This window comes from Lytechinus pictus, chromosome 3, assembly GCF_037042905.1.
Source record: "Lytechinus pictus isolate F3 Inbred chromosome 3, Lp3.0, whole genome shotgun sequence".
Taxonomy (NCBI): Eukaryota; Metazoa; Echinodermata; class Echinoidea; order Temnopleuroida; family Toxopneustidae; genus Lytechinus; species Lytechinus pictus.
The window spans coordinates 77868841-77896542 of record NC_087247.1 but is presented as its reverse complement, the minus strand read 5'-3'; the positions used below and the strand labels follow the sequence as shown (position 1 = coordinate 77896542).

Sequence of the window (27702 nt, the reverse complement as noted above, 5' to 3'; positions counted from 1 at the left end):
TTTTGCAATATGCATGGAGTGGAATACAAACAATGAATATATTGATAATGATATGGATTTTGTTCTTTACAAGAATATTAAAATATTTTCTGTTTTAGATCCATGTAGATCTCATAACGGTGGATGTCAACAGTTATGCCTAAATTCCTACAATCATTCGAACGGATACGTTTGCCGTTGCACCATGGGATACAATCTAGCTGAAAACGGTAGAGACTGTCAGTCAAGTATGTTATATCCTTCAAATTCAATTATATAGTTTAGTTTCTATGAAAACGTTGTAATCTTATCTTGTCCGAGGAACCTAAAAATCAATGCCTAATTTTCCCCATTTAATTGACTATGAAGGGAGCAAATGTAACTGAATATGACATCATTTTTTTTTCTTTCATCTCTTACCATGAGTAAGTATCTATTCTTTTTTAATTATCTAGCTTAACCCTATTTCAAATGGGCTAATACAGGCCAGGATATAGGCCTACGGGGGGGGGGGGTGTCTCGGCCCCCAGATCTCAGCCGTTGATTGCGCGATCGCAGCGAAAATTTGCAGCGCGTAGAGCCGGATGTAAATAACAAGACTGTATTGTAAAATTTCCCCCAAAAAAATAATTGTACATATTTCCTATTAATTAATTAATTATACAAATAAAAGTATTAAATTGGCCCTAAATTTTGTGTGTGCATATTTTTGCCTTTAACTCACTTTATATAGCTGGTAGAATGTTATTTTTTGGTGAGAGTATCAAGTCTTACATTTCTAACATGTCTACAAAAATTGCCAAAATACAATGAATTTCGTATGTTTTTTCATTTTTAAAATTCTTATGTATTTTTTGTTTTTCAAAGCTTTGTTTTATATATACATGTGTATATATATATATATATATATATATATATATATTTATATATAATATATTTCCGATGAACTTTGTCGAGGACCCTTTTTGCGATCACAAAGAGCATATAATCCATACATTTATGATTTTTGGTTGAAAAACAGATTTGCATTGACTTTGTACACGGAATCACGTTTTTGAGCAATTTTCGGACTGACACGCGCTAACAAAATGTTCCGTTATTTCGGAACCGCGTACCCGGACTTCGCAAACTTGGTCTCAAAAGATGCGCAAGTCTTGATTGTAAAAAAAGAAGAAGAAAAAAAAAAAGCGTAATGACGAAATTTGTCGAGGGGGGAGGGGGGAGGGGGTAAATAAGGGTCAATATTTCTATTAGTATCTACAAGCCGATTCAATAAAAAGATTTGACACGAAAAACTTTATTTTGCAAATTTGAAGTTCTTTGAAACCTCTCAATGGGTTGAGAATAGGAATTGGCATTAGAATTGGCATTAGAATTGGCAAATTAGAAAACAACTTTCCCAAAGCCTAATTTTGACCGAATCTACTCAATATCCTTAAAGAAAAAAAAACTACAAATACGATGTAGATAGCCATACATTACTTACCTAGGGTGAGGCCATGCTTATTATTCAATTTTCAGATCACTTTGTATTCCCATTTCTTTCTTTTAGATTTGGTGGATCATGACTTCCTCCTGGTAACGGATACGTATCATCGTGGTATATATCAGGTGAACATCAACTCCAATTTCAAACCTGAGGCACTGCGATTGAATGGGCTAAAAAACCCTATTGGAGTTGGTTTCGACCAGGCTGAAAATATGGTGTATTGGACAGACGTCAAAAAACGAGAGGTCAACCGCGCTACCGTCGATGGAAGCTGGCAAGAAACTATAGCAATAGAAAATATTGGACGTAAGAAAACTGATATCTTTTTCCTAAATTCAATTCACTTTATTCACATCCATAAAAAAATATACAACATACAATATTATATGAACAATAAGAAACAATCAATACATAAACAAATCAATATAATTCCAATAGAAAGAGTAGCACCAACATGCAGTGGATGTAGGGGATTGGCAAAGGCCAAAGACCTATCGAGGCCAATCCCCCTTGGTTCCGCGCATTGGTTAAAATAAAACAAATAAATGGTGATTAAACAGTTATAACATCAACATAAACAAACAAAAGAAAAACATTTAAAAAAAAAAACAAGGCTCCATTTTACTTAAAAACTGATGGTGAATTGGCAAGGTATGATTTATATTTACGTTTAAAAGTAATTAGTGAGGGGCAAGTTTTAATTTCAGATGGCAAATCATTCCAGATGACAGGTCCTTTGTATCCAATAACAGTTTTAGAAAAATTATATGTATATTTTGGCAGATAAAAGTTATTGATATTTCTTGTTGAATACATATTTATAATACTATTAAGGGTGAAAAAATCATTAAAAATATCAGGTAAAGTCCTTTTAGAATAAGAATACATAAAACAAGCAACAAAATAGCGATGTAAATCATATGTATTCAAAATTGTAAGCTTCCGAAACAATGGGTCTGTATGGGCAAGAAATGTTGAATTGGTGATTATTCTTATTGCACGTTTTTGTATTAAAAATATTTTTTGTAATAAATAAGATGCGGTGCTTCCCCATATTATATTGCAATAGGTTATATAAGGCAAGATCATTGTATTATATAAATTAGTGAGAATAAAAGGTGGCAATGTGAACTTTAGTCTACTCATAACACCAACTGCACATGACATTTTATACGATATTTCATTAATATGGTCTTTCCACGTAAGGTTATTTTCAATTTTAACACCAAGAAATTTTAATGAAGTTACCTTATTTATTTCTTTGTTATTGATATGCAATTTAATCAAGTCTTCGTTAATTTTCCTGTTTTTTGTTTAAAAAATTATGTAATTAATTTTTTCAAGATTTATCAATAATTTATTGGCAAGAAACCAGGAATGCGCTTTACTTAGTTCAGAGTTGATTAAAAATCCTACGTTTGAAGGGTCATTACTGGCAAGAAAAAGGGTTGTATCGTCAGCAAATAAGATAAAAGATAAAATATTGCTAACGTTTGGCAAGTCATTTACATATAAAAGAAACAATAAGGGTCCTAGTACTGATCCTTGAGGAACACCAAGTAATATGTCTAAAGAAGAAGAATTAAAATTATCAATATTTACAAACTGTTTTCGAATATTTAGGTAATGTGTAATTAATTATAAAGCAATACCCCTTATACCGTAAAAATACATTTTGTTTTAATTAAAATACCGTGGTCAATACAATCAAATGCCTTAGAAAGGTCTAAAAATATACCAGTTAAAAATTTCTTCCTTTCAAAAGATTGAGCAATTTTTTCAGTAAAATCAATAAGTGCATGGAAAGTACTATAACCTTGCCTAAAACCATATTGCCGACGATATAAAATGTCATTTTGATCAATAAAAGATATCAAATTATTGTAAATTATTTTTTCAAATATTTTGCTAAAAACTGATAAAACTGATATTGGACGATGATTAGTTAAAAGTTAAGTTAAAGATTAGTTAAATCTGTTTCCTTTTTTAAAAATAGGTATCACCTTGGCAATCTTTAACGAGTCAGGAAAGACGCCCTTCTCAATGGCAAGATTGATAATATTGCACAAAGGTTTAACAATTGCATAGCCTGATTTTTTAAGAACTTTTGGATGAATATTGTCGTAGCCTGGACTGTTATTTGGATCTAACTTATCTATAATTGATATAACATCATTAGTAGCAACATGTTTGATAAATACAGAGGATCTATAATTTCCTTTTAACCACTGTGAAATATCTATATGCGTATTATTTTCAGTTTCTGTGCACGTAGTACTGAGTTTATCTTGGACAGTTTGTCCAATATGTACAAAAAAATTGTTAAAGGCATTAGCTATATCGAGTCTGTCTGAAATATTATCCCCATTAACTTCAACTTCTCGTACACTGTTCTGTTTTGTTTCTCTTTTGTTCAAGACATCGTTGACTAGTTGAGTTGCTTTCATATCACGCTTAGCGGTGGCAAACTTATTACAATAATAAGTGCGCTTTTCACTTCTTATTTTGCTGTTCACACAATTTCTACAACATTTGTATTTTTCATGCAGGTCTTGGGAAGGGTTTTTTACAAACTTCTTAAATATCCTATTTTTACGCTTTATCAATAATTTAGTCTCTTTTAATATCCATGGTTTAGATTTCTTACAGTGCTTCAATCTATTGCGAACTGTAATAACAGGAAAACATTCGTCATACAATTGCTTATATAAGAATATAAAGGTATCATACATACTGTTCACATCTTGTATAGAGTTCAAGAATTCCCAGTTAATTGAATCCAGTTTGGTACAAAATAAAGCAATATTTGTTTCACTTAGATTAAGCTTAGTGTAACTATGGGTGTCATTGGTTGGTACATTATCAAATTCAGTGACCATGAAGGGTGTTAAATGATCGCTGAAGTCAGTTGTGATAATTCCAGATTTCACAGCAATATCAGAATTGTTATAAAAAATATTATCCAAAGTTGTAGTAGATGTATTTGTAATGCGAGTTGGTTTGCATATCTGTGGAGCAAAGGAGTAAGAAATAAATGTATTAAGAAAGTCAAACATAAGTGGATTGTTACTGTTATTTATATCTACATTAAAATCTCCCATAATAATGCATTCCTTTTTCTCGTTTGATATTGCATCGAGGTTTTGAACAACTTTCTCAAGAAAATCTTGAAAGTTACTATTTGGTGGACGGTACATAACACCGACTACACATCTTTTATGTTTAGCATATAGTTCAATAAAAATGCTTTCCAGACTCTCACAAAGAACATCAAGATCTGGTCTCCTTTTAAATTTCATATTCTCGTGGATATACAATCCAACTCCACCACCTCGTTTGACCAGGCGACAGTTTGCAACAAATTCAAAATTGGGTATGCCATAGTATAACGTCTCGTTGTCCCTTAGCCAAGTTTCTGTCACTCCTACTATGGTCATTGGGTCTTGTATGACATCAACCGTACTTACAAATTCATCGAAGTTAGATTTTAGACTACGACAATTGAAATGATATGCCTTAAAAAAGGACCGGTTGTAATGTTTTAAAACATCACTTTTAAATTCGTCTGGTGTGTAGTATTCATTTTCAATATGTATCTGCGGACAAAAATTATCATGAGGAGTATAGTCATAAAAATGATCATTGTCATCATTCAAGAAATCATCTTGAAATGTACTCTTACACAATATACAATTTTCACAAGTAGAAATTGGATGCCTGCGACATAAAAAACATTTACATTTACTCGACATTACAAACGTAGAATATTAGTAGATAATAATACCACAATATGTAATGAGGGTGCAACAAGGAATTGTAGCTAAACGTTGGTATTTATATTCCTAGCTTTTCCTATCGTTTGACGTTCTAAGTTCACATTTCGAGTTTCTCAGTTCACATTTAGAGTTTCTTCAGGTCACTTATTGATGATACTCTTTTCCTTACAGTTGATCCATTGGACGTCTTCATCAGTACGATGACTTTGCCATCAGTAGACCAGGCAGCGACTAATTTGTCCTTTACTTTCACTTCATCTTTTGCTTTGTTCAACAGGTTGCGGTTCGTCAGCGTCAAGTCCTCTTCTATTCCGATGTGAGTTCCTTTTAGTTTCTTTCGACTTTTCAGGATGACATCTCTTGTACGATATGTGCTGAATTTCACGATGATAGGTCTCGGTGATGGTGCTTTCCCTTCAGTACTTCGTGCATTTCTTGGAGCTCCAATTCGGTGTGACCTGTCAATCTCATGTCGTTCAAGTTTTATGTTCAGTTTCTTTTCTGCTAGGTCTATCACCTCTTGGTCAGTATCCTCATGCATGCCGTGTTGCTTCTCGGCGATTCCATACAACCGCAAGCAATTACGACGCGAATACTGCTCTGCATCATTCATTTCTCTTTTCAGCTTTTCAATGTCTTCTGAATCACGCTCATGTTGTATTTGTAGTGACTCAATGATAGCTGTCTTTTCATCCACTTTACATTCCATCTCCAAGACTTTCCCTTCTGCTTCTTCCAGTCGAGTTTGGAGCTTGATCATTTCATTATGTACAGCCTCTCCCAAGGAAGTTTTGAATAACTTCTTGAATTGCACACTTTTGAAGTAGTCTCTTACTTCTTCACTTATCTGTTCACAGAAATCACTCTCTGTATCCTGAACAGGAGTAGCAGCACTTGTTTACCTTTCCTTTTTACCTTTCCCAGCCATAACTATGATGAAGAACCATATATATACTACATGCAGTAACAGACTTGAGTATATCCACTTCAATGTCTTTCTTTCTCCTCCAGGGTACTGTACAGTATTAGCCGGGGATTATCCGTGTTCACAACGGGTAACTTTGATGAGGATGGATTCACACAATAGCTATGATATGGATTAACTCCACAGGCCAGTGCCTTGATCCCAAAAGGGCAATGAATGGAGGAGAAGAGTATATATATCTACCAACCAAATTATGCATACATGGGACCACAGTCAATGGTTGACAGCAATCTGGTATCATTCTGTCACAAGAGGAACTTCATATTTCTGATATTGTTCACAATTCCATGTTGCAAAATCCTCCCTATGTCCTTTTACATGTTCTCACATATCCACTGTAGCCAGTCAGTACAAAATAAACGTTCATTAAACGTACATTAAACAGGGTTTTATGAAGATTTACCATTCGTTCAAGCAGAGTTCAAGCAAGCAAGAATCATGAATTATTCAGTGTTACTTGACAGTTATGGATCAATTTATATATGGGTGATGTAGAGCATATGTAGAGAAAAAAAAAATTGAGAATAGAAATTTGATTTCATTGTTATTTTTTTTTATTTTTTATTTTTTATTTTATTTATTTATTTATTTTTTTATTTATTTTTTTATTATTATTATTATTATTATTTTTTTTTTTTTTTTTTTTTGGGGGGGTAACTCCAAGCAAGTTCCGTTGGAAAGAGTAGAGTTTTTTTATGACGTATTGCCCCTAGTAGAGTTTGAACTTTAGTACCTAATACATTTTACAAATTATGAATGAAAATCCGATTCTTTATTTTTGGATATCGGCATCGGTATTACTGTCCTACAAATTTTGTTCATATATTAGAACCAGACGGCATTGCTGTGGACTCTATCTCAAAGTTGGTTTATTGGACGGATCTTGCTATGCGTTCTATATCTGTATCAACGCTAGATGGATTAGACCGTAAAACGCTTGTTAAAAATCTTGTTAAACCGAGAGCTATAGTTCTTCATCCAGTTGAAGGGTAAGAGAAAAATAATGATGGTGACTTATTATCTGATTTGCATCTAGGGAAGGGCAATAGCTTTAATAACACTTTCGACTAGATATAAGAAATCCCCCTAACATCAAAATAAGTCAATGATATTGTACCTCCTCGTTATTTTGCTTTATCCCCTTTCAAGTGAAGGTACCTATATGAGGGTGGGGGTTGCGAGAAGGAATAATGTGTCGGAAATGCTTCTTAATTGCACCTCATAGTTCTTGTCTCACCTGCGATGCAGAGTGAAACTATAGACGCCGCTTTTTCGACGCGGCGTCGGTGTCAACACCAAATCTTAACCTAAGGTTAAGTTTTGAAATGTCATCATAACTTAACAAAATATATGGACCTAGTTCCTGAAACTTGGACATAAGGTCAATCAAGTATTACTAAACATCCTGCCTGAGTTTCAAGTCACATGATCAAGGCAAAAGGTCAATGAACTTTGGCCTTGTTGGGGTTATCTGTTGAATTACCATCATAACTTTGAAAGTTTATGGATCTGATTCATACAACTTAAAAATGAGAGTAATCGAGTATCACTGAACATCCTGTGCGAGTTTCAGGTCACATGATCAAGGCCAAAAGTCATTTAACGTCAATGAACGTTTGCCAAGTTGGGGGTATCTGTTGAATTACCATTATGAATTTGAGAGTTTATGGATCTGATTCATGAAACTTGGACATAAGAGTAATCAAGTATCACTGAACATTCTGTGCGAGTATCAGGTCACATGAACAAGGTCAAAGGTCAATGAACTATGGCTATGTTGGGGGTATCTGTTGAATTACCATCATAAATTTGACAGTTTATGGATATGATTCATGCAACTTGGACAGAAGAGTATATATCACTGAACATTCTGTGCGAGTTTCAGGTCACATGCCTAAGGTTAAAGGTCATTTAAGGCCAGTAAGCTTTGGCCATAATGGGGGTATTTGTTGAGTTACCATCATAACTCTGTAAGTGTATTATAAAACTTGAACATAAGGGTAATCACGTATCACTGAAGATCTTGTGCGAGTTTCAGGTCACACGACCAAGGATATTGGACTTTGGCCATGTTGGGGGTATTTGTTGAATAAGCATCATAACTCTAGAAGTGTATGGATCTAGTTCATAAAACTTGGACATAGAGTAATCAAGTATAACTAAACATCTCATGCGAGTTTCAGGTCCCATGACTATAAAGTCAAAGGTCATTAAAGGTCATTGAACTGTGGCCATTTTGGAGGTAATTATTAGATTGCTGTCATAACTTTCAAGTTTATAGATACAGTTTGTGAAATGTGGATAAAGGGGTAATCAAGTATCACTAATAAGTCTTAGGTCGCATTCTCAAGGTCAAATGTCATTTATTGTCAATGAACGTAGTATTGTATCATTATATGAATGGTGTTTTGTGTGAATAATTATTATTTTTCAAAGTCAGCACTGCTGCTATATTGAATCGCGCGATGCAGGTGAGACTGCCAGAGGCGCTCCACTTGCTTGTCGTTATTTGCAACTTATTAATTTTTTTTTTTTTTTTACCAAATCGAATTTTTAACTCGAGTCAACCATGTTATTATGACTAAGAAATTTACATCGATTATCTACTATTTTGCTTCTCCTCTGGAAGGGCGGATAGCTTGACCATATGTTAATCTAGAGTTAACATGGTTAATAAGCGTTGCCTTTTACTTGCCACTAGATTCTTGCGAACAATACTACAGACAGTTTTGTGTTAAAGATATGTTTAATCTTATTGGGTATAAAAGTATTCACCTGAAAAATCCGGAAATTACCTAAACTATTCTTTATAGATGAAAACCTTTTTTTTTTAAACAAACGATTCATGAAATACTTATCATTTATTTTTCTTTTAAATCAGTATAATGTTTTGGAGCGACTGGCGGAGTAGTGCGGTGATTGAACGATCTTACATGGATGGAAACATGCGTAGAGTTATTATAGACACAGGTTTGAGATGGACTAACGGGTTAACTTTAGACTTTCAAGGTGAGTAATAGAGGAATTATATATTTTTTTTCAAATGGGGAAGGGTGCAAATTTTAGTAATATGCATCATAGCGGTTACAATGAGCTCATTTTTTGTAACATGTACGTAAGGATGCATATTTGCAAGTCTCCAGTGGCGTACCGTAGGTCAGGGGCGGTATTCTGCCTCTTTCCTTAAGGCAGGGGTGCGTTGCGCGCAATTGCAATAGTACGCGTTATGACTGCGCGAAGACTTATACCGTGTTTACACTTGATCGGCTTTTGGTTCAGAACCAAAAGCCGATGCAGAATCGGCTTTTGGTTTTCTGAAAAGTCTCATATCGCTCATTTAGCGGACTTCCAAATTTGGAGATAATGGTGATAAAAGGTCCATTAAGACACATCATCTCTTGCTAATTGTGACTTTCATTTTTTATAAATATCATAAAATCGTTTTTCTACTGTGACCAAAAGTAGGAGGAAGGAAGAGAAATAAGGAGAAAAGTATAAAAAGGGAATACAATAAAGGAAAAGAAAGTTTTATAGAAAGAAGTAGACCTAAAATAAGGAATAGGGAATATATTTGGTATTAAATAAATTAGAAAAGAGGGAAAAAGAAATATTTTAAATACGGGAAATATGACTATTATTTATCTATATTTTCTTTTATTATTGGCATCATACAGTATTTTATTTTTGCACATTATTTTCATTGACAGTTTATTGAGATTGCCAAATCACTAGGTGCAGCAACGTTCAGGGATGAATCAAACTTTGTTTCCGACATTATAAAATGAGAATAGACGTCTCTCTAGTACTGAAATGAATATTCTTTCGTAGAATAAAATACAAAAAATAGTGTATGAGCGATGCCTTCGTTTCCCCCATCTATAAGGGACGCACCATTAGATATCTGGGGGGGGGGGGGGGGGCTGTAAGTTTAAAAAAGAAAACTTGACTTGCTATATGAGCAAAAAATCTTGACTCATCATCAGAGTAAATTAAAAATTGTTCCACTGACAAATCATATGAAAGCCGCAAAAACCCTTGTCTAAATGGAGTAAAGAAAAAAAATTGCTCAAAGAAAAAGGGGCATCAACCCAAACTTCCATCCCCCCCCCCCTGGAGATTTAATGATGTGTCCCAAAAATCTAGAATGTCATTACTTTTGTACATCAAATTTTAATAAAATTCCGGCTTTATTATGCTTGTCTGATTTTTAATTTTTTTAAATTCAAATCAGCATTTTGTTGGAGAAGATTTCCCATATAATTTTATTAATTGATAATATTTTCAAAATAAGCAGGATTTGATGTTACCGAAGAATCCACCTCCCCGAGCAGGGCCCCGAGACAGAGGCAAATAAAATAATGTAAAAGAAAACAAAAGAAAGAAAGCTACAAATGGATTTAAATAGGAGGATGTCAAAATCAAAACGCGTTCGAAATAAAAAAAATAAAAAGTTAAAAACAACATTTAAAGGTACAAGAAAATTGAATGAGGGAGGAACAATTATCTTCAAGAGCGTAACGAACTCTAATCTCTGATGCAAAAACTTTTAGCATTATATATCAGCAAAAATTATTTGTATCAAGATCGTGGCACAGTGCACCTACAGTGCACCTGCAGCAGCTGGGCGCTGCGCTGCAAGCCAGCAAAATGAAGAGGACCTGCGCGCTAGGAGAACATTTTACGTTGTAGGAGTGCATTTCATTGGCCAATTTGGCTCAGTAGGAGTAGCCTAAAGGGAGTTAATTGAGCGCTAATAGAGTTTTCAGTCTACGAATTTGAAGGTCTATTAGCGCTCTCTCAAATGTGTAACTTATGATACTTTTTAGAATACGCCCCCCCCCCCCCCCCGGGCATCGGGGGGCACAAGCAATTTTGAGGGGTGGTTACTTATACCGTGTTTACACTTAATCGGCAATTGGTTCTGAACCAAATGCCGATGCAGAATCGGCATTTGGATTGCGTTTACACGTTGTTACAGCTCGCGGTTCAGAACCGCGAGCCGATGCAAAAACCTGAAATGATACGCATACCTACAATATACGTCATAATAAAGACAACTCTGGATCAGTGCGCTTACAATTACGTCACAATAGTAAAGTAATCGAAATGCGCACAAATTGCCGGTGCAGAATCGGCTTTCTGTTTACACGTAGTAAAAAAGCCGATTCTGCATCGGCTCGCGGTTCAGAACCTACTACTTTGGTGGTGCAAATTGCCGGTTCTGAACCGCGAGCCGATTCAAGTTGCTCGCGTTTACACGCTATGAAAAAGCCGATGCTGAATCGGCTCGCGGTTCAGAACCGCGAGCCGATTCAAATGCCGATTAAGTGTAAACACGGTGTTAGTGGGCGCGCGAAGCGCGCTCAATAGCCATAACGCGAGCTTAAAACTTTTGATATTCAGACCTAAAAAGGGACATAATAAGCACATTTAAAAAAAAAAATCATGATAGGTACCATGCAGTTTCATAAAAAAAATGCTAAACAAACAATGCAAACGCGGAGTGGGAGCTGATTTTTTTGTATATATTGACCCCAAACAGGGACATTTCAATGACTATTTTTCAGGAATTCATGAAGAGTATACATATCTCACCTTAGCCATCTAATGCAAGCACCAAGCGCGTGCTGATTTTTGTCTCACCTGCATAGCATAGTGAGACTATAGGCGCCGCTTTTCCGACGGCGGCGGCGGCGTCAACACCAAATCTTAACCTAAGGTTAAGTTTTTGAAATGACAGCATAACTAAGAAAGTATATGGACCTAGTTTATGAAACTTGGCCATAAGATTAATCAAGTATTACTGAACATCCTGCTTGAGTTTCATGTCACATGACTAAGGTCAAAGGTCATTTAGGGTCAATGAACTTAGACCATGTTGGGGAATCAACATCAAAATCTTAACCTAAGGTTAAGTTGTTGAAATGTCATCATAACTTAGAAAATGCATCATAGCGGTTACAATGAGCTCATTTTATGTAACATGTACGTAAGGATGCATCTTTGCAAGTCTCCAGTGGCGTACCGGTACCGTAGGTCAGGGGCGGTATTCTGCCTCTTTCCTTATGGCAGGGGTGCGTTGTGCGCAATTGCAATAGTACGCGTTATGACTGCGCGAAGACTTATACCGTGTTTACACTTGATCGGCTTTTGGTTCAGAACCAAAAGCCGATGCAGAATCGGCTTTTGGTTTGCGTTTACACGTTGTTACAGCTCGCGGTTCAGAACCGCGAGCCGATGCAAGTTAATCGCGTGTACACGCTATGAAAAAGCCGATGCTGCATCGGCTCGCAGTTCAGAACCGCGAGCCGATTCAAAACCCGATTAAGTGTAAACACGGCATCAATTGAGTTACGAGAATTTTGGTTTTCTGAAAAGTCTCATATCGCTCATTAATTTTAGCGGACTTCCAAATTTGGAGATAATGGTGATAAAAGGTCCATTAAGACACATCGTCTCTCGCTAATTGTGACTTTCATTTTTAGTAAATATAATAAAATCGTTTTTCTACTGTGACCAAAAGTAGGAGGAAGGAAGAGAAATAAGGAGAAAGGTATAAAAAGGGAATACAATAAAGGAAAAGAAAGTTTTATAGAAAGAAGTTGACCTAAAATAAGGAATAGGGAATATATTTGGTATTAAATAAATTAGAAAAGAGGGAAAAATTAATATTTTAAATACGGGAAATATGACTATTATTTATCTATATTTTCTTTTATTATTGGCATCATACAGTATTTTATTTTTGCACATTATTTTCATTGACAGTTTATTGAGATTGCCAAATCACTAGGTGCAGCAACGTTCAGGGATGAATCAAACTTTGTTTCCGACATTATAAAATGAGAATAGACGCCTCTAGTACTGAAATGAATATTCTTTCGTAGAATAAAATACAAAAAATAGTGTATGAGCGATGCCTTCGTTTTCCCCCATCTATAAAGGCGACCGCACACCTTACGACTGGTCTGCGACCCGATTTTGGAACAAATCACGTTTTGTTCATTATCTGAAGATGTGAATGGAACATATCATTTTATTTGAGGTTAGAATTAATTGAAATAATTATATTATAACAATTTTGAAAAATTGCAAGCCCTTATTTTGGAGTAAAGTCCAAATTAGTTTAAAATCGTAGCTAATCGTAAGACTGCTATGACGTCATTACGACTAGATATTACATTCGCTTTTATTCTAAGAATGATGATAGCATAGTCACAAATTTGATCATAGGTATTCGTACGATGATTTCGAACATTACACAGTAACTTATTCCAAGTCTCAATATTAGCATCAAATTCTATTACATTTTATTCTGAAATCGGGTCGGAGACCAGTCGTAAGGTGTGCAGTGCCCTTAAGGGACGCACCATTAGATATCTGGGGGGGGGGGGGCTGTAAGTTTAAAAAAAAATTGACTTGCTATATGAGCAAAAAATCTTGACTCTTCATCAGAGTAAATTAAAAATTGTTCCACTGACAAATCATATGAAAGCCGCAAAAAACCCTTGTCTAAATGGAGTAAAGAAAAAAAAATTGCTCAAAGAAAAAGGGGGAAAATTGCATCAACCCAAACTTCCGTCCCCCCCCCCCCCGGAGATTTAATGATGCGTCCCTAAAATCTAGAATGTCATTACTTTTGTACATCAAATCTTAATAAAATTTCGGCTTTATTATGCTTGTCTGATTTTTAATTTTTTTAAATTCAAATCAGCATTTTGTTGGAGAAGATTTCCCATATAATTTTATTAATTGATAATATTTTCAAAATAAGCAGGATTTGATGTTACCGAAGAATCCACCTCCCCGAGCAGGGCCCCGAGACAGAGGCAAATAAAATAATGTAAAAGAAAACAAAAGAAAGAAAGCTACAAATGGATTTAAATAGGGGGGTGTCAAAATCAGAACGCGTTCGAAATTAAAAAAATAAAAAGTTAAAAACAACATTTAAAGGTACAAGAAAATTGAATGAGGGAGGAACAATTATCTTCAAGAGCGTAACGAACTCTAATCTCTGATGCAAAAACTTTTAGCATTATATATCAGCAAAAATTCTTTGTATCAAGATCGTGGCACAGTGCACCTACAGTGCACCTGCAGCAGCTGGGCGCTGCGCTGCAAGCCAGCAAAATGAAGAGGACCTGCGCGCTAGGATAAAATTTTACGTTGTAAGAGCGCATGTCATTGGCCAATTTGGCTCAGTAGGGGAGTGGCCTAAAGGGAGTTCATTGAGCGCTAATAGAGTTTTCAGTCTACGAATTTGAAGGTCTATTAGCGCTCTCTTAAATGAGTAACTTATGAGACTTTTTAGAATACCCCCCCCCCCACCCGGGCATTGGGGGGCACAAGCAATTTTTGGGGTGGTTACTTAGTGGGTGCGCGAAGCGCGCTCAATAGCCATAACACGAGCGCGAAGCGCGAGCTTAAAACTTTTGATATTCAGACCTAAAAAAGGGACATAATAAGCAAAAAAAAAAAAAAATCATGATAGGTACCATGCAGTTTCATTAAAAATGCTGAACAAACAATGCAAGCGCGGAGTGCGAGCTGATTTTTTTGTATATATTGACCCCAAACAGGGACATTTCAATGACTATTTTTCAGGAATTCATGAAGAGTATACATATCTCACCTTAGCCATCTAATGCAAGCACCAAGCGCGTGCTGATTTTTGTCTCACCTGCATAGCAGAGTGAGACTATAGGCGCCGCTTTTCCGGCGGCGGTGGCGGCGTCAACACCAAATCTTAACCTAAGGTTAAGTTTTTGAAATGACAGCATAACTAAAAAAGTATATAGACCTAGTTCATGAAACTTGGCCATAAGGTTGATCAAGTATTATACTGAACATCCTGCTTGAGTTTCATGTAACATGACCAAGTTTAAAGGTCATTTAGGGTCAATGAACTTTGGCCGAATTGGGGGTATTTGTTGAATTACCATCATAACTTTGAAAGTTTATAGATCTGATTCATGAAACTTGGACATAATAGTGATCAAGTTTTACTAAACATCCTGTGCAAGTTTCAGGTCACATGATTAAGGTCAAAGGTCATGTAAGGTCAATGAACTATGGCCACGTTGGGGGTATTTGTTGAATTACCATCATATCTCTGTAAGTATTGGTCTAGTTCATAAAACGTGGAAATAGGAGTAACCAAGTATCACTGAACATCTTTTGCGAGTTATAGTAGTTTTCAAAGTTATTATCATCTGATAATGCACCGAATTGTTATCAATGTCAGCACTGTTTAAACTGTGTATAAAGAACAAGTCCATCCCAACAAAAAGTTGATTTGAATAAAAAGAGAAAAAATCAACCAAGCATAACACTGAAAATTTCATCAAAATCGGATGTAAAATAAGAAAGTTATGACATTTTAAAGTTTCGCTTAATTTCACAAAATAGTTATATGCACATCCTGGCTGGTATGCAAATGAGACTATGACGTCATCCACTCACTATTTCTTTTGTATTTTATTACATGAAATATGAAATATTCTAATTTTCTCCTCATTGTCAACTGATACAACGATTAATTCCTCCCTGAACATGTGGAATTAGCGTTGTTTAATACTATATGGTTCAGTCAAGTTGGTCCTTACTGTCAAATCTATAAAAAATGAAATATTGTGTATTTCAAACAATAAAATACAAAGGAAATAGCGAGTGATTGACATCATCGACTGACTCACCTAGTTGTGCATATCACTGTTTTGTAAAAATAAGCGAAACTTTAAAATGTCATAACTTTCTTATTTTACATCCGATTTTGATGAAATTTTCAGCACTATGCTAGTTTGATTTTTCTCTATTCAAGTCAGCATTTTCCTGGGGTGGACTTGACCTATAAACATGGTAAAATGTTTCAACTTCTTTTTTCCATCTGACAAGTCGAATCTTAGTTATTGCCTTGATTTGAATGAAAATCACTCCGACGCAATGGTTTTTGACTGATTATGTCAGATAAAATATCCAAAAAATGCTTTCGTAAAACGCCCCGTGGTTATTGTTATTAGTATTCTTATTATTATTCATCCCTTTAAAGATAATCGTCTATACTGGTGCGATGGTGGCCTGGATTTAATAGAGTCTAGTGATTTCTCTGGTCATGACCGTCGAGTTGTCCTCAACCTTGGTGAAGGATTCCATGCCTTTGGGATATCAGTTATTAATCAGTCGGTCTATTGGAGTGATTGGAGAGTTCGAGACATGTTAAAAGCAGATAAACTGACTGGATTGAATAAACAAGTGCTTGGTAACAATAGCTTTGCCCGGCCCAACGCCATCTTCGCAGTCACCAATAATTCTCTTCCTACAGGTAAGCTAAAGAAAATGAATTTCATAACATTCAATAAAATCAATTATCATCACCCGTCGTCATCTTCAACGAAGCACCACGAATGATGACCAAGTTCAGATAGTAGATTGCCTATCTACCACTCATATAACATTTTTAAAAGACGGACAGAAAAAAAACACATTGTAGTCACATTCTTAAACAAGAGAAATTCATATAAATAGTATAATTTATGGAGATCAGTAGGTCCTATAACAAAAATCTTGCAAACGACTCTCGGTTGGAAGGTTATGATCCTCGTTTGCCTTCTGATCTTCACTCAGTCATTACGATGATCAATATCTTCCGTACTATTAGGTCTATATCTTTACAAAAAAAAAGTTTCCTTTTGTATTAATATCATAATTATACTAATTAATGATTGCATTATCCAGGTTGCAAAACTAATCGAAATAATTGATTGTTCTTACAATTTAAAATTTCGAATTAATAAACCATATCATTTGATTTGCATATTTATGTAATCACTCGTGTTTTATTCAACTTCATACAAGGGTTTCTAGTTAGAAAATAAATACTTTTTGTTGGAAGGAGCTTTTTCAAGCACGAATAAAATTAAAATTACATGAACGACTGATGAAAGGGGTGGCGCAATTTCCCGAGGAAAAATTTTACAAGCAAAAAAAAACAAAACAACAAACAAAACAAGGGTCTCTACTTTCGAGGGGGGGGGGGGGGCACGCTTCTGTTTTAATGGCATTTTTACATTACAAATTTTAATTGTGCCTCTTAAATGGGGGGGGGGGGGGAGGCACGGGTCGACTGTGCTAGTGCTATACCATTTTCTGACAAATCAGTTTGACCTATATAATAAAGGTGGAGTGTTGTACTCTGACGGTGTCAGATCACTTACCAATATTTCAAGTAACATATGTTAGTAAAATTAAATCGACAAATTTAACGTACACCGTAGGTCTTTTAAAACACAACGAATTAAAAAAAATCACATTGAGACGAAAGTTTTATGCAAGATGCTAATCAAGCATAATATTCATAACCAAATTTACTACATTTTATGATGAAATTAAAACGATAACAAGATCCGGGTCTTGACGAATGCTCACCTAAGATTGTTAAACTTATAATCGAATCAATTAGCGAAACTTGGTGTCATATTTTCAATCTATCGTTATCCTCTGGGGTATTTCCTGATAAAATGAAAATTGCGCTAGTTTCTCCGATTTTATAAACTGGTGACAAAGAGCAGATCGGTAATTATATGCCAATATCAGTGCTTTCTATTTTTTTTTCTAAAATATTGGAAAAGATTATTTATAAAAGGACCTATCATTGTCTTGAAAATAACAAGTGTCTTTTTGAATCTCAATACGGATTTCGTAGTGACCACTCAACAGAGTTGGCTCTTCTCGAATTGGCTCTTTTGAGCACGACTCATTCGCAATAGGGATATTTATTGACTTGTCAAAAGTGTTTGACACATTTAATCATAATAGTTTTTCTGTTTGTGGTAACTCCCGTAGGAACTCGCCAGGACAGCATTTTGCTGGTAAACGCCAAGCTGGTATATAACCAATTACCTATGAAACATTTTACGTCTAGGTTAATCAGTCATAGTGGCTGACGTTATAGACGACAGATATCACTCTCGGGCCTTTTTATCAAAGTGGAGACAATGGCAGAGTTGGGATTCGAACTCACAACCTTGCGATTATGAGTCCAATGCTCTAACCACTGGACCACACGACCCTTTTATCAATCTAAGAACAATGGTATTCGTGGAACTGCCCTCGATCAATTTTCCAGTTACCTATCAAATCGTAAACAATGCACCATTTATAACTGTTCAATCTGAATTTAGGACAATCGAATGTTGAGTACCCCAATGGTCATTACTTGGTCCACTTTTGTTTATTGTATTTATCAATGACATTTATCGTTGTCAAATCTCCTTTCTTTTATCATGTACGCCGACGATACAAATAGTGTTTATTCTGATAAAAATATGTATCACGTGTGTGAAACTGTACATACTGAACTAATGCTTTAAATGGTTTTGAGCAAACAAACTTACTATTAACTATAACAAGTGCAATTACATTATATTTCGTAACTCCACCAGGCATATTGATCATAACCATGCAGCGGTTAAGCTTAACAACCAAATTATTCTTACTTAGAGTTGAAAATATTATGTTTCTTGGCGTTATCATTGATAGTAATTTAATTGTATTGAGGGAGAGTGGAAATACTCTCATTTATTTCTTTCAATAATATATACAGGTAAAAACATACAAATATCATACATTATTTTGAACATAAATATACAATATAATCATGAAACATTAAGATGAGATTTGAAAAAAAAATAGTGAAGAAAAAGGTATCCCAAAAAGCCTCAAAGGCTTGAAAAAAAGGGAAACCAAGAATAAAACATAAGAATATTATAGAAAATGATTAACAAATAGAACAGAGTACCGGAATGCGTCGCCGCAACAGTAACATTAGAGTTTGATTGCGATGATCGGCGGGCACGTCGTCAGTACTTTCTTTCAAACCAAAACACTGACGACATGCCAGCTGGTCACTAAGTGAAATTAAGAAAAAACAAACAGGAAAATGAGGCTGCGTTTGATAAATGCAAGCAACCGGTCTGAGAGGGTTAAAGAAAAAAAAATACTGTTGCAACGCCACTATGCCGAGTGGAAAATTGTTTAACGGTTATTTTGGTTGGAGAGGAAGAATTTTTTTTTTATATGGATACATCAAATGAAATTGAGAACAAAGTTGCAAAAAATATTTGAATGATATATCGTCTAAGTTTTTACTTGCCTAAAACTGTATTGCGTACATTTTATTGCCATATCTTTATTACTGTAATTTTGTCTGGGCTAAAACAAACCAAACCCATCTTAAAAAATGATGTTCCCTTAAAAATAAAATTGACGTATTATTTCTCCGAACGACACGATACCACCAGCAAATACTAAAATTGTATTTTCCTTGAAAATTATTGAAATTAGACGACATCAACAAACTTCAACAATGTAATTTTCTGTACAGGTGTTTGAATTCTCAAATTCGACCAAAATTTCGTGATTCATGTTTCCAACATACATCATTTTGATACCCGCTCAAATAATATCCATTCCCAAACAAAGAAAAATAATCTCTCAACACAACATTTGTTATACTGACCCCACAATATGGAACGAAATTCCTGATTACATAAAAAAAATCTCTATTAACAACTAGCTTTAAGCATCAAATGAAACAAATGCTTTCGTCATCCTATATCTTCCATCTTACGTCTCCTTTTGACTTTAAGTTAACATGAAATATGAACCATGTACAATTGTTGTTGCGGCATTTACATTTTGTCCGCACTGATACACTTAATTCTATCTTATTTAGTAATTCATGCCCGCCTCCCCGCTCACGTCTCACTCTCTCGTTCCCTTTCTTCTCTTCTTTTCTCTGCCCTTTGCCTTTTTTGTATTGTTTACTGTATTGTATTTATGTCAATAAGCGTATATCTCGCCACAAGCCTTAGCTTTTACGGTATACGCCTTCTTCTGTAAACCTAACATGTACATAATATTCTTCATACAAACTGATTTTTGTATGAATTTATGTTTACGACAAATGTAGAAATGTCATATGGAAGAAAATATTTTTTTATTTGAATTAAATTAAATTGTACCTTGATTTTTTTTAATTATTATTTAACTGTTTTAACAGGTATCAATTCATGTTCAGATGACAATGGAGGTTGTTCAACTCTCTGCTTACCTACGGCCATTGGTAGAACATGCGCATGCTCAGATGATGTAGATTTGGCAAGGGATGGTGTCACATGCGTATCAGGTAATTAATCAACCACCGTTTATTTTTTAAAGTTACAACAGAACAATGGCTACATATTCCATCTTTAAAAATAGAGTCGGTATTTGGGGGCACAGAATTTATGAATAGCTGTATATCTATTTCTGTCGGTGACACGACATATGCTCCTGGGACACTTGCACGGAGTTCAATAATTCAGAGGGCATAGAATTAGAGTTAGGATCATAGTATAGTTTCAGTTGGTTCAAAAGTTAAAAAGAGATAGAGGAAGATAGAAGGCGGAAATTTTGAAATGTGATTATATTTCATGTCAAAACTTCCTTCATAACTTTATTTGTATCTAATAAACATACATACATATATAGATAAATATATATATATATATATATATATATAAGTGTGATCAATATTGCCGATGTACGTATACGGGTCTTCTTCATAATTATATTCGAGATCAAGTGTATGGAGAGGGCCGTAGCAAGGTCAATACCTGTCTTCATCAAGCTTTCGGGCACATGCCCTTCATCAGGATCTAAACCAATAAAATACAAAATATAGGCCTACTAATAACAATGGTAAATACAATGCAATACATAACGGAGATAAGTAATTGTAGTCCATAAATAATAACCAATTATACATGCAAGGTAATGGTAAGTCAATATGTAACGAAGTATAGAATATATAGTTACCGTAGGGTCCGTAAGTATAGTGTGTTGTTTATAGTAAAGTTAAGTGTGAAGTGAGGTCAGGTGTGCGGGGGTGAGTTCATTAAAGGGTGAAGAGGGTCGTTTATTGGTCGGCGTTTATACCACGTGGTCTTAATGTTTTGAGTTTGTGTATCCAATGAGATTCCCTTTTGCTACGGCCCTCTCCATACACTTGATCTCGAATATATATATATATATACAGTATATATATAAATTTTCCTCACCTCTGGTCTACCAATGGTTTCGCGCCTCGATCACAGGCGGCTCATCAGGACACTGAAGCTAGTTGGATTTGGTGGGGGCCCTCGGTTGGGGCAATGGATGCATTTCACGGTCTGGCGGTTCTTTGTTCCTTCTTTTGTGACGGCATGTACTGATCAGTTCGGACCTCCGGTTGAGTGAGTTTTTCTTGTGAGTTGCGATGAGTTTTTCGTCTAAGCATAGGTTGCAGATTCCACTTCCCCGCATTGCCAAGTTGGATTTTTTTCATTATTGCCCATTTTAAATTGTATCGTTCCCCTTTATTCAGTACAAACCAACCTGAAACGGGTAGACTACCTAGATGTAACCTTAGATCTCGAGAATAACTCCTACCAACCCTTCAGAAAACCCAACGACACCCCGATGTATGTGAACGCCAACTCCAACCATCCCCCTACCATCACGAAGCAAATTCCCACATCAGTACAAACAAGAATTTCATCCCTATCTTCAAATGAAGAAAAATTTAAGACCGCAGCACCGGTATACAAGGAAGCCCTGAACAACAGCAGTTACCATGGTGACATCGAATTCGCCAAAAACCAAAATCCCAACAAAACCAGGAAAAAACGCCAAAGAAACGTCACGTGGTTCAACCCACCCTACAGCAGTAATGTCAAAAGCGTCGGAGGGCAATTCACCAACCTAGTCGAAAAACATTTCCCCAAGGAACACAAACTGCACAAGATTTTTAACAAAACTAGTGTAAAAATTAGCTACAGCTGCATGAAAAACGTAAATGCGATCATCAAATCACACAACGAAAAAGTCATAAGAAAAAAAAAAAAAAAGAGAACCCTCCGGAAAAAACATGCAACTGCCGAGTGAAGGAAGACTGCCCTCTACGGGGAAATTGCCTGGCCAAGTCGATAATATACAAAGCATCTGTCACACACGGCCAAAGAGATACAATCACCAAAGTGTATTTTGGCCTAGCAGGGGGAACTTTCAAAGAACGATTCAGAAACCACACAAAATCTTTACGAAACGAGATATATCAAAACGAAATAGAACTATCTAAATACATATGGGATCTACAAAAGAAAGGGGAACGATACAATTTAAAGTGGGCAATTATAAAAAAAATCCAACTTGGCAATGCGGGGAAGTGGAATCTGCAACCTGTCCTGATCAGCCGCCTGTGATCGAGGCGCGAAACCATTGGTAGACCAGAGGTGAGTAAAATTTCTACAACGCTCTGCTTCAGTTGAAACATCGAGCACTTTCCCTGAACTTGATACATTTCAATTTAATTTGTGTGTATACATATATATATATATATATATATATATATATATATATGTATATATATGTGTGTGTGTGGGGGGGGGGTGTATTGCCCCATACGCCTTGTCCGACCAGCACCTTCATTCTTCTTTCTTCATATTCTTTCAATTTATTGTTTTATTTTTTATTTTTTTTTTTTTTGGGGGGGGGTGCTCATTTACTGTTGCTGTCATATTTGGAAATAATTATCATTATACAAATATGATTTAACGATTTCGAGTATATTCTTTGCTTTTAGGGCGAATGTTTTTTTTCTAGAATCTTCAATGGTGAGATTGTATTGTTTCTTCTATAATAATTCGCAAAGTACACCCTCCATAAAGTGATGAAAGTCTCAATATCTTCATCACACCTTTTTTTTATACTGGGGGGGGGGGGCATATGACTTTATCATATGCTTCAATTCCCGCGAATTTTGATACAGTTAATACACATCCCAGAAAAATCTGCTAATGTAAGAAACTTCCCATAATCATATTAAAATACTGTTTCTCTTAGAACTGAACATTGAATGCCCATTGGACTTCATGTACGGAGGTGTAGAAGAGTCGTGTGACAGATCCCCCGGAAGTAATTGTTCAGTAATATGTTACTCGGATCTTGTTCCTGCTGTAGACTTCATCATTTGCCAGAGCAGCGGCAGCTGGGACATAGAAAAAAGTGACATTTGTCGAGGTGAACAAACAAACAAACAAACAAAGAATAAACTAAAACTTATAATTATGTAAAACTGTATGAGAGATGAAGAATCACACTTCGTCTTTATTCATAACTATTTAACCAAATCAAACGTGATGTAACTTTTAAAAAGTTGTATCAAACCACTTGAAGCCAACATTCTAAGGTGTTCATTTGCATGTGGGCCTGTATATGCTTTTCCAATTTGGTGTAGATATACATTTTATAGTTTTGTATCTAATCACAGGAGAGCGGTGAAATTATTTGTAAGCTACTCTATTTGCTCGTAAATGGCCAAAGTTACATTTAAGGCTTATCTAAAATTGTTTGAGTTTCAATAATATGAGTTAATCTGGAGTGCCATCGATCATTTTAGATTAGCGACTTTTCACTCTGTCTTATGATTTGATTTGTGAGAAATTGAATTTTACATTAAAGGATATTAGACCCCCTCTATATGTTTATTATTTTTAGACCCATTGATCTGTTACCTTACAAATTTAGTGATTGTATATATGAAAGCTTTGAAGAAAAATATATTCTAAAATTTAATCTCATTGCACTATTGAGAAGTATTTTTATAATAAAAAGGAAAGTAAGCAAAATTTTCATTTTGCCAGGATCTCGAAAGCAAAATTCTGTTTATTCTTTTTTCTTTAAATTCCAACCACACCTTAACAGTTTTAAGTCATATACATTAACCATGTTAACATGAGATAGGAATGAGCTGGAATTTCACCAAACCTTTTAAATGAAAAAAAATAGAGTTATGTAATTATGGATAAATGTGATACGTTTGTGATTGTGATAACAGAGGAACATTGCTCGGAATTAGATGTACCAGACCACGCGATATTCTCAGGTCCTTGTTATCCACCATACGATCAGGGTAAGCTCTGTATTGTAGAGTGTGAACCTGGTTACATGAGAACGAGCGGTAAACCAAGAAGAGTTTGTTCACATGGTGGAGAATGGCTAGGGACACCTATTGTCTGTCAAGGTAACTCACTCCTGATTCTAGATCTGTTCATTTTTTTCACGTTTCAATTCACTTAACACTGGCATCCATCGAAGGGGGGGGGGGGTATGAAATAAGAAGTGATATCCACTGAAGACTCTTATTATTAGCTGTATCTTGCTTGAAAACAAATTGAAAACAAATAAGTAGGTGACAATCACTTTATGTTTTTACTGGAGAAAATGCGCCTGTGAATAAACTATCCAATCAAAAGATAAAGCGATACGTGAATAATGAATATACAGTATAATAGCAATTCAGTGGAAATGAATGAATGAATAAAGTAGATAATGGAGAAATAAATAGTAGGTCTATCCTGGTTTTGTCACAGTGGAGGCATGGAGGATGCGGATCCAATCATTCATTCATTTACACTGAATTGCTATCATTCAGTGGAAATGAATGAATGAATTAAATAATGAAGAAATAAATGTAACTTCTTAAGGATTCCATGGCGAAGAAATATATTTCTTGGGCAAGTGTTGGTCCTGAAAAGGACCACCCAATCTCGACGTTTCGACAAGTGTGTTCTTGTCGTCTTCAGAAGAAATAAATAGTAGGTTGATCCTGGTTTTGTCACAGTGAAGGTATGGAGGGTGCTCATTCATTATTTAATTCATTCATTCATTTACGCTGAATTGTTATCATATATTCATTATTCACGCATTGTTTTATCTTTTAATTGCATAGTTTATTCACATGTGCATTTTCTATTGGCGGCGCCTTCAACAAAATCGGTAAAAAATATCTTGAAAACATTATTCATCAGTCATGGTGGACTTTCAAATGAGAATAGCCCTGAAGATACGTTTTCCCCGGCGCACCGGTGTTACAGTCAACCGTCACCAAACCTACAGACAAGGCCCTTTATCTGATGTAATATCAATCATGTGCCATTTCAAGCAAGAATGTGACTGAGAAATGAAGACTACACACATGAGTTGTCCAGCCACAAAGTCTCTGGCAATGATTTATCTTACCCAGTGCTTTCCCAACAAAAGTGAAACGTGTGCCCATGTGATGTGTACTAGATCAGTCACCTACCTACACACAGATCTACACATACCAGTGTCAAAAACAAGGGGTGCCTATTAGTTTAACAGACGCCGGTGATCATGGTGTTAAAAATTAAGTGGTGTCGAAGAAGTTTTCACCGGCGCCGTTTTAGAAATCACTAAACGCCGATTAGCTGTCACCGAAGCCATTGTAGTCATTAGGTGACGATTAGTTTTCGCCGGCAAGGGTAAGATTCAAGCAGCGCCGATTTTCCTCAACCGGGTAGGGTTTAGAACCTAATGAGGCTGATTATTAATGTGCCGGTGTTTTAGGCACTTAATATTTCTTCATTTGGCGCCGGTTAAGACTTTGGCAGCGCCGGCGAAGGTTTAGAACCAGAAAAAGGGAGGATAGATAAGGATTTGATTGTGCTCTGTCGGGGACAATAGTGAAATAGCCTTCAATTTACTTAACCGTTTGTCGGCCCCGTGCAAAAAAATAGGGGAGGGTGGCGTGAGTTCACTCTGGATCCACTACTACAATAATAAATGAGTAAAGAAAGAGAGAAAATAAATCATTGAATGTTTGATATTTCTTAAAGGAGGGGAGGGATAGACAAAAATAGAGAAAATAGACATTCGTTGATTCGCTCAATGCACCAAGCTAGGTCAGCTGCATGCGGATCCGAGGTGAAGGTATCGATTTGAATAACTTTCTTGTTAATCAGGAAAGTTTTGAAGAAAAAGGCTGGCCCTCGTAGGCTCCACTATCTAGTCAATCCTGGACCCTCATCTTTTGACTATCAATGTTAGAAATGTGAAAACCAAGCCGCTCTTTTGAATGATTTTTATCAACAGTTGATTTAAAAGTTCTATTTACTTTAAATTCTCACTTTGTTTTAACTCATAGAGATAGTTGAGGAATCACCGGAAGGTGAATGTAACAGTGACCTGGTATTCCATGGGACACCTGAAGACATATCTCCTGTACACAACGATCTGGTACAACAATCATGTACTACCAATTACCCACTGGCAGACATCACGTGGTACAAAGATGGCGTGCGACTCATGACAGGTTTTAATGCATTCTTTTTATATTTTTCTTGATTCAATTAGTTGTTTTACATGTCACTTTCTATTTGTTTTAAGAAACCAATTAAATGTTACATTTAGGGTTGTTACAGAGATTAGCATGATCCCCTTATTAGTCTCCCATAAAGTTGTTCGCTAGCAACGAACGACCTAAAACGACTTGTGACGCTTTATTATTTTCATTTATCTCCAAAAAAAAACCCACATATATTAAAGTACATTTTCATTTTTCATAAAAAAAGAAATACATAATTCAACATGATTTAACTGAAGATCTGAGAGAAGTTTAATCTGTCTTCAAAACACCCCCCCCCCCTCTCCGTCATCTAAGCACAAGCACAAACAAAACACTATCGGACACACACCGCACACCACCCCAACACCCGCACAGCCCCCCCCCACACACACACAAGTACACAGCCCCCTGTACTATCATATCAATCCGTGATGTCCGTGCCTGCCTCGCCACCTCTATTGGTGAAAATTCCCCTCTCTTCAGCTAGTTTTTTTCTCCTCATATTCATTTTCTAAAATTTTTTTTTTTTATTTCTTGAGGTGAGGGGGTTTATTTTTATTCCTACCATAAACAAAGATCGTGTATTTTATTAGCAGTGTTATATATGATTAACCACCTGTTCGTTCCCCATATTAGATATCTTTAAACCAATGAGAAATCCCTCCCAATTTTTTATCTTTATTATCAATTAAGTTTCAAAGAACACCACAGTTCTTCCATTGATAGATCTCTTATTGTTTCTCTTATGTTTCGTCATTTTTATCACAGAAGGCACAAGCATTGCTAGTAAATTCAAATGCATACAGTGTATATAAGCTCATACAACATTTTAAATTGAAATCCCCTCAACCTACTGTTTAACGTGGACTTCCTACTAGGAATATTGTACGGATATTGTTTTCAGAGAAATTACAAATTCTCTGTAAGTTTCTAAAAGCAGATGATTCTTCAAATTTTACATTTAACATGGCCGTGTGTATTTTTTTTTGTAGTAATAACAATCAATGTACTAACTCGTTTATATAAATTCAAGTATCAAATCAGTGTCTTCACACGAAGACCTTTACATGTTAATGGAATATTATCATATAACTGGTGTAGTTTATTTATTTCGGCCCCATGTAACGATTTAAGACCGGGAGCTGGGAGAGTTTATTCAGCTGATCGGGTACACGTAAGGTTTGATGGTCCAATCATGTTGGCATGATATCAGTGGTCAAGAAAATGTGTTGCTGCCGGGTCATATCCT

The 27702-nt window shown here is 35.6% G+C and overlaps 1 protein-coding gene across 2 annotated transcripts in view; it reads left to right on the top strand.

Moving 5' to 3' along the window:
- The window catches only part of LOC129258032 (low-density lipoprotein receptor-related protein 2-like), a 57476-nt gene that overhangs the window by 14627 nt on the left and 15147 nt on the right, over positions 1 to 27702 (top strand). For both annotated transcript variants that reach the window (XR_010293215.1, XM_064097760.1), the window contains exons 8-16: positions 99 to 227; positions 1532 to 1774; positions 7059 to 7218; positions 9111 to 9238; positions 16278 to 16550; positions 20289 to 20414; positions 23150 to 23326; positions 24144 to 24329; positions 26253 to 26420. Coding sequence is in view for 1 of the 2 variants with exons in the window: in XM_064097760.1 (XP_063953830.1) it covers positions 99 to 227; positions 1532 to 1774; positions 7059 to 7218; positions 9111 to 9238; positions 16278 to 16550; positions 20289 to 20414; positions 23150 to 23326; positions 24144 to 24329; positions 26253 to 26420 (1590 nt within the window). In the remaining variant the exon portion in view is untranslated. The remainder of the gene's footprint in view (positions 1 to 98; positions 228 to 1531; positions 1775 to 7058; positions 7219 to 9110; positions 9239 to 16277; positions 16551 to 20288; positions 20415 to 23149; positions 23327 to 24143; positions 24330 to 26252; positions 26421 to 27702) is intronic.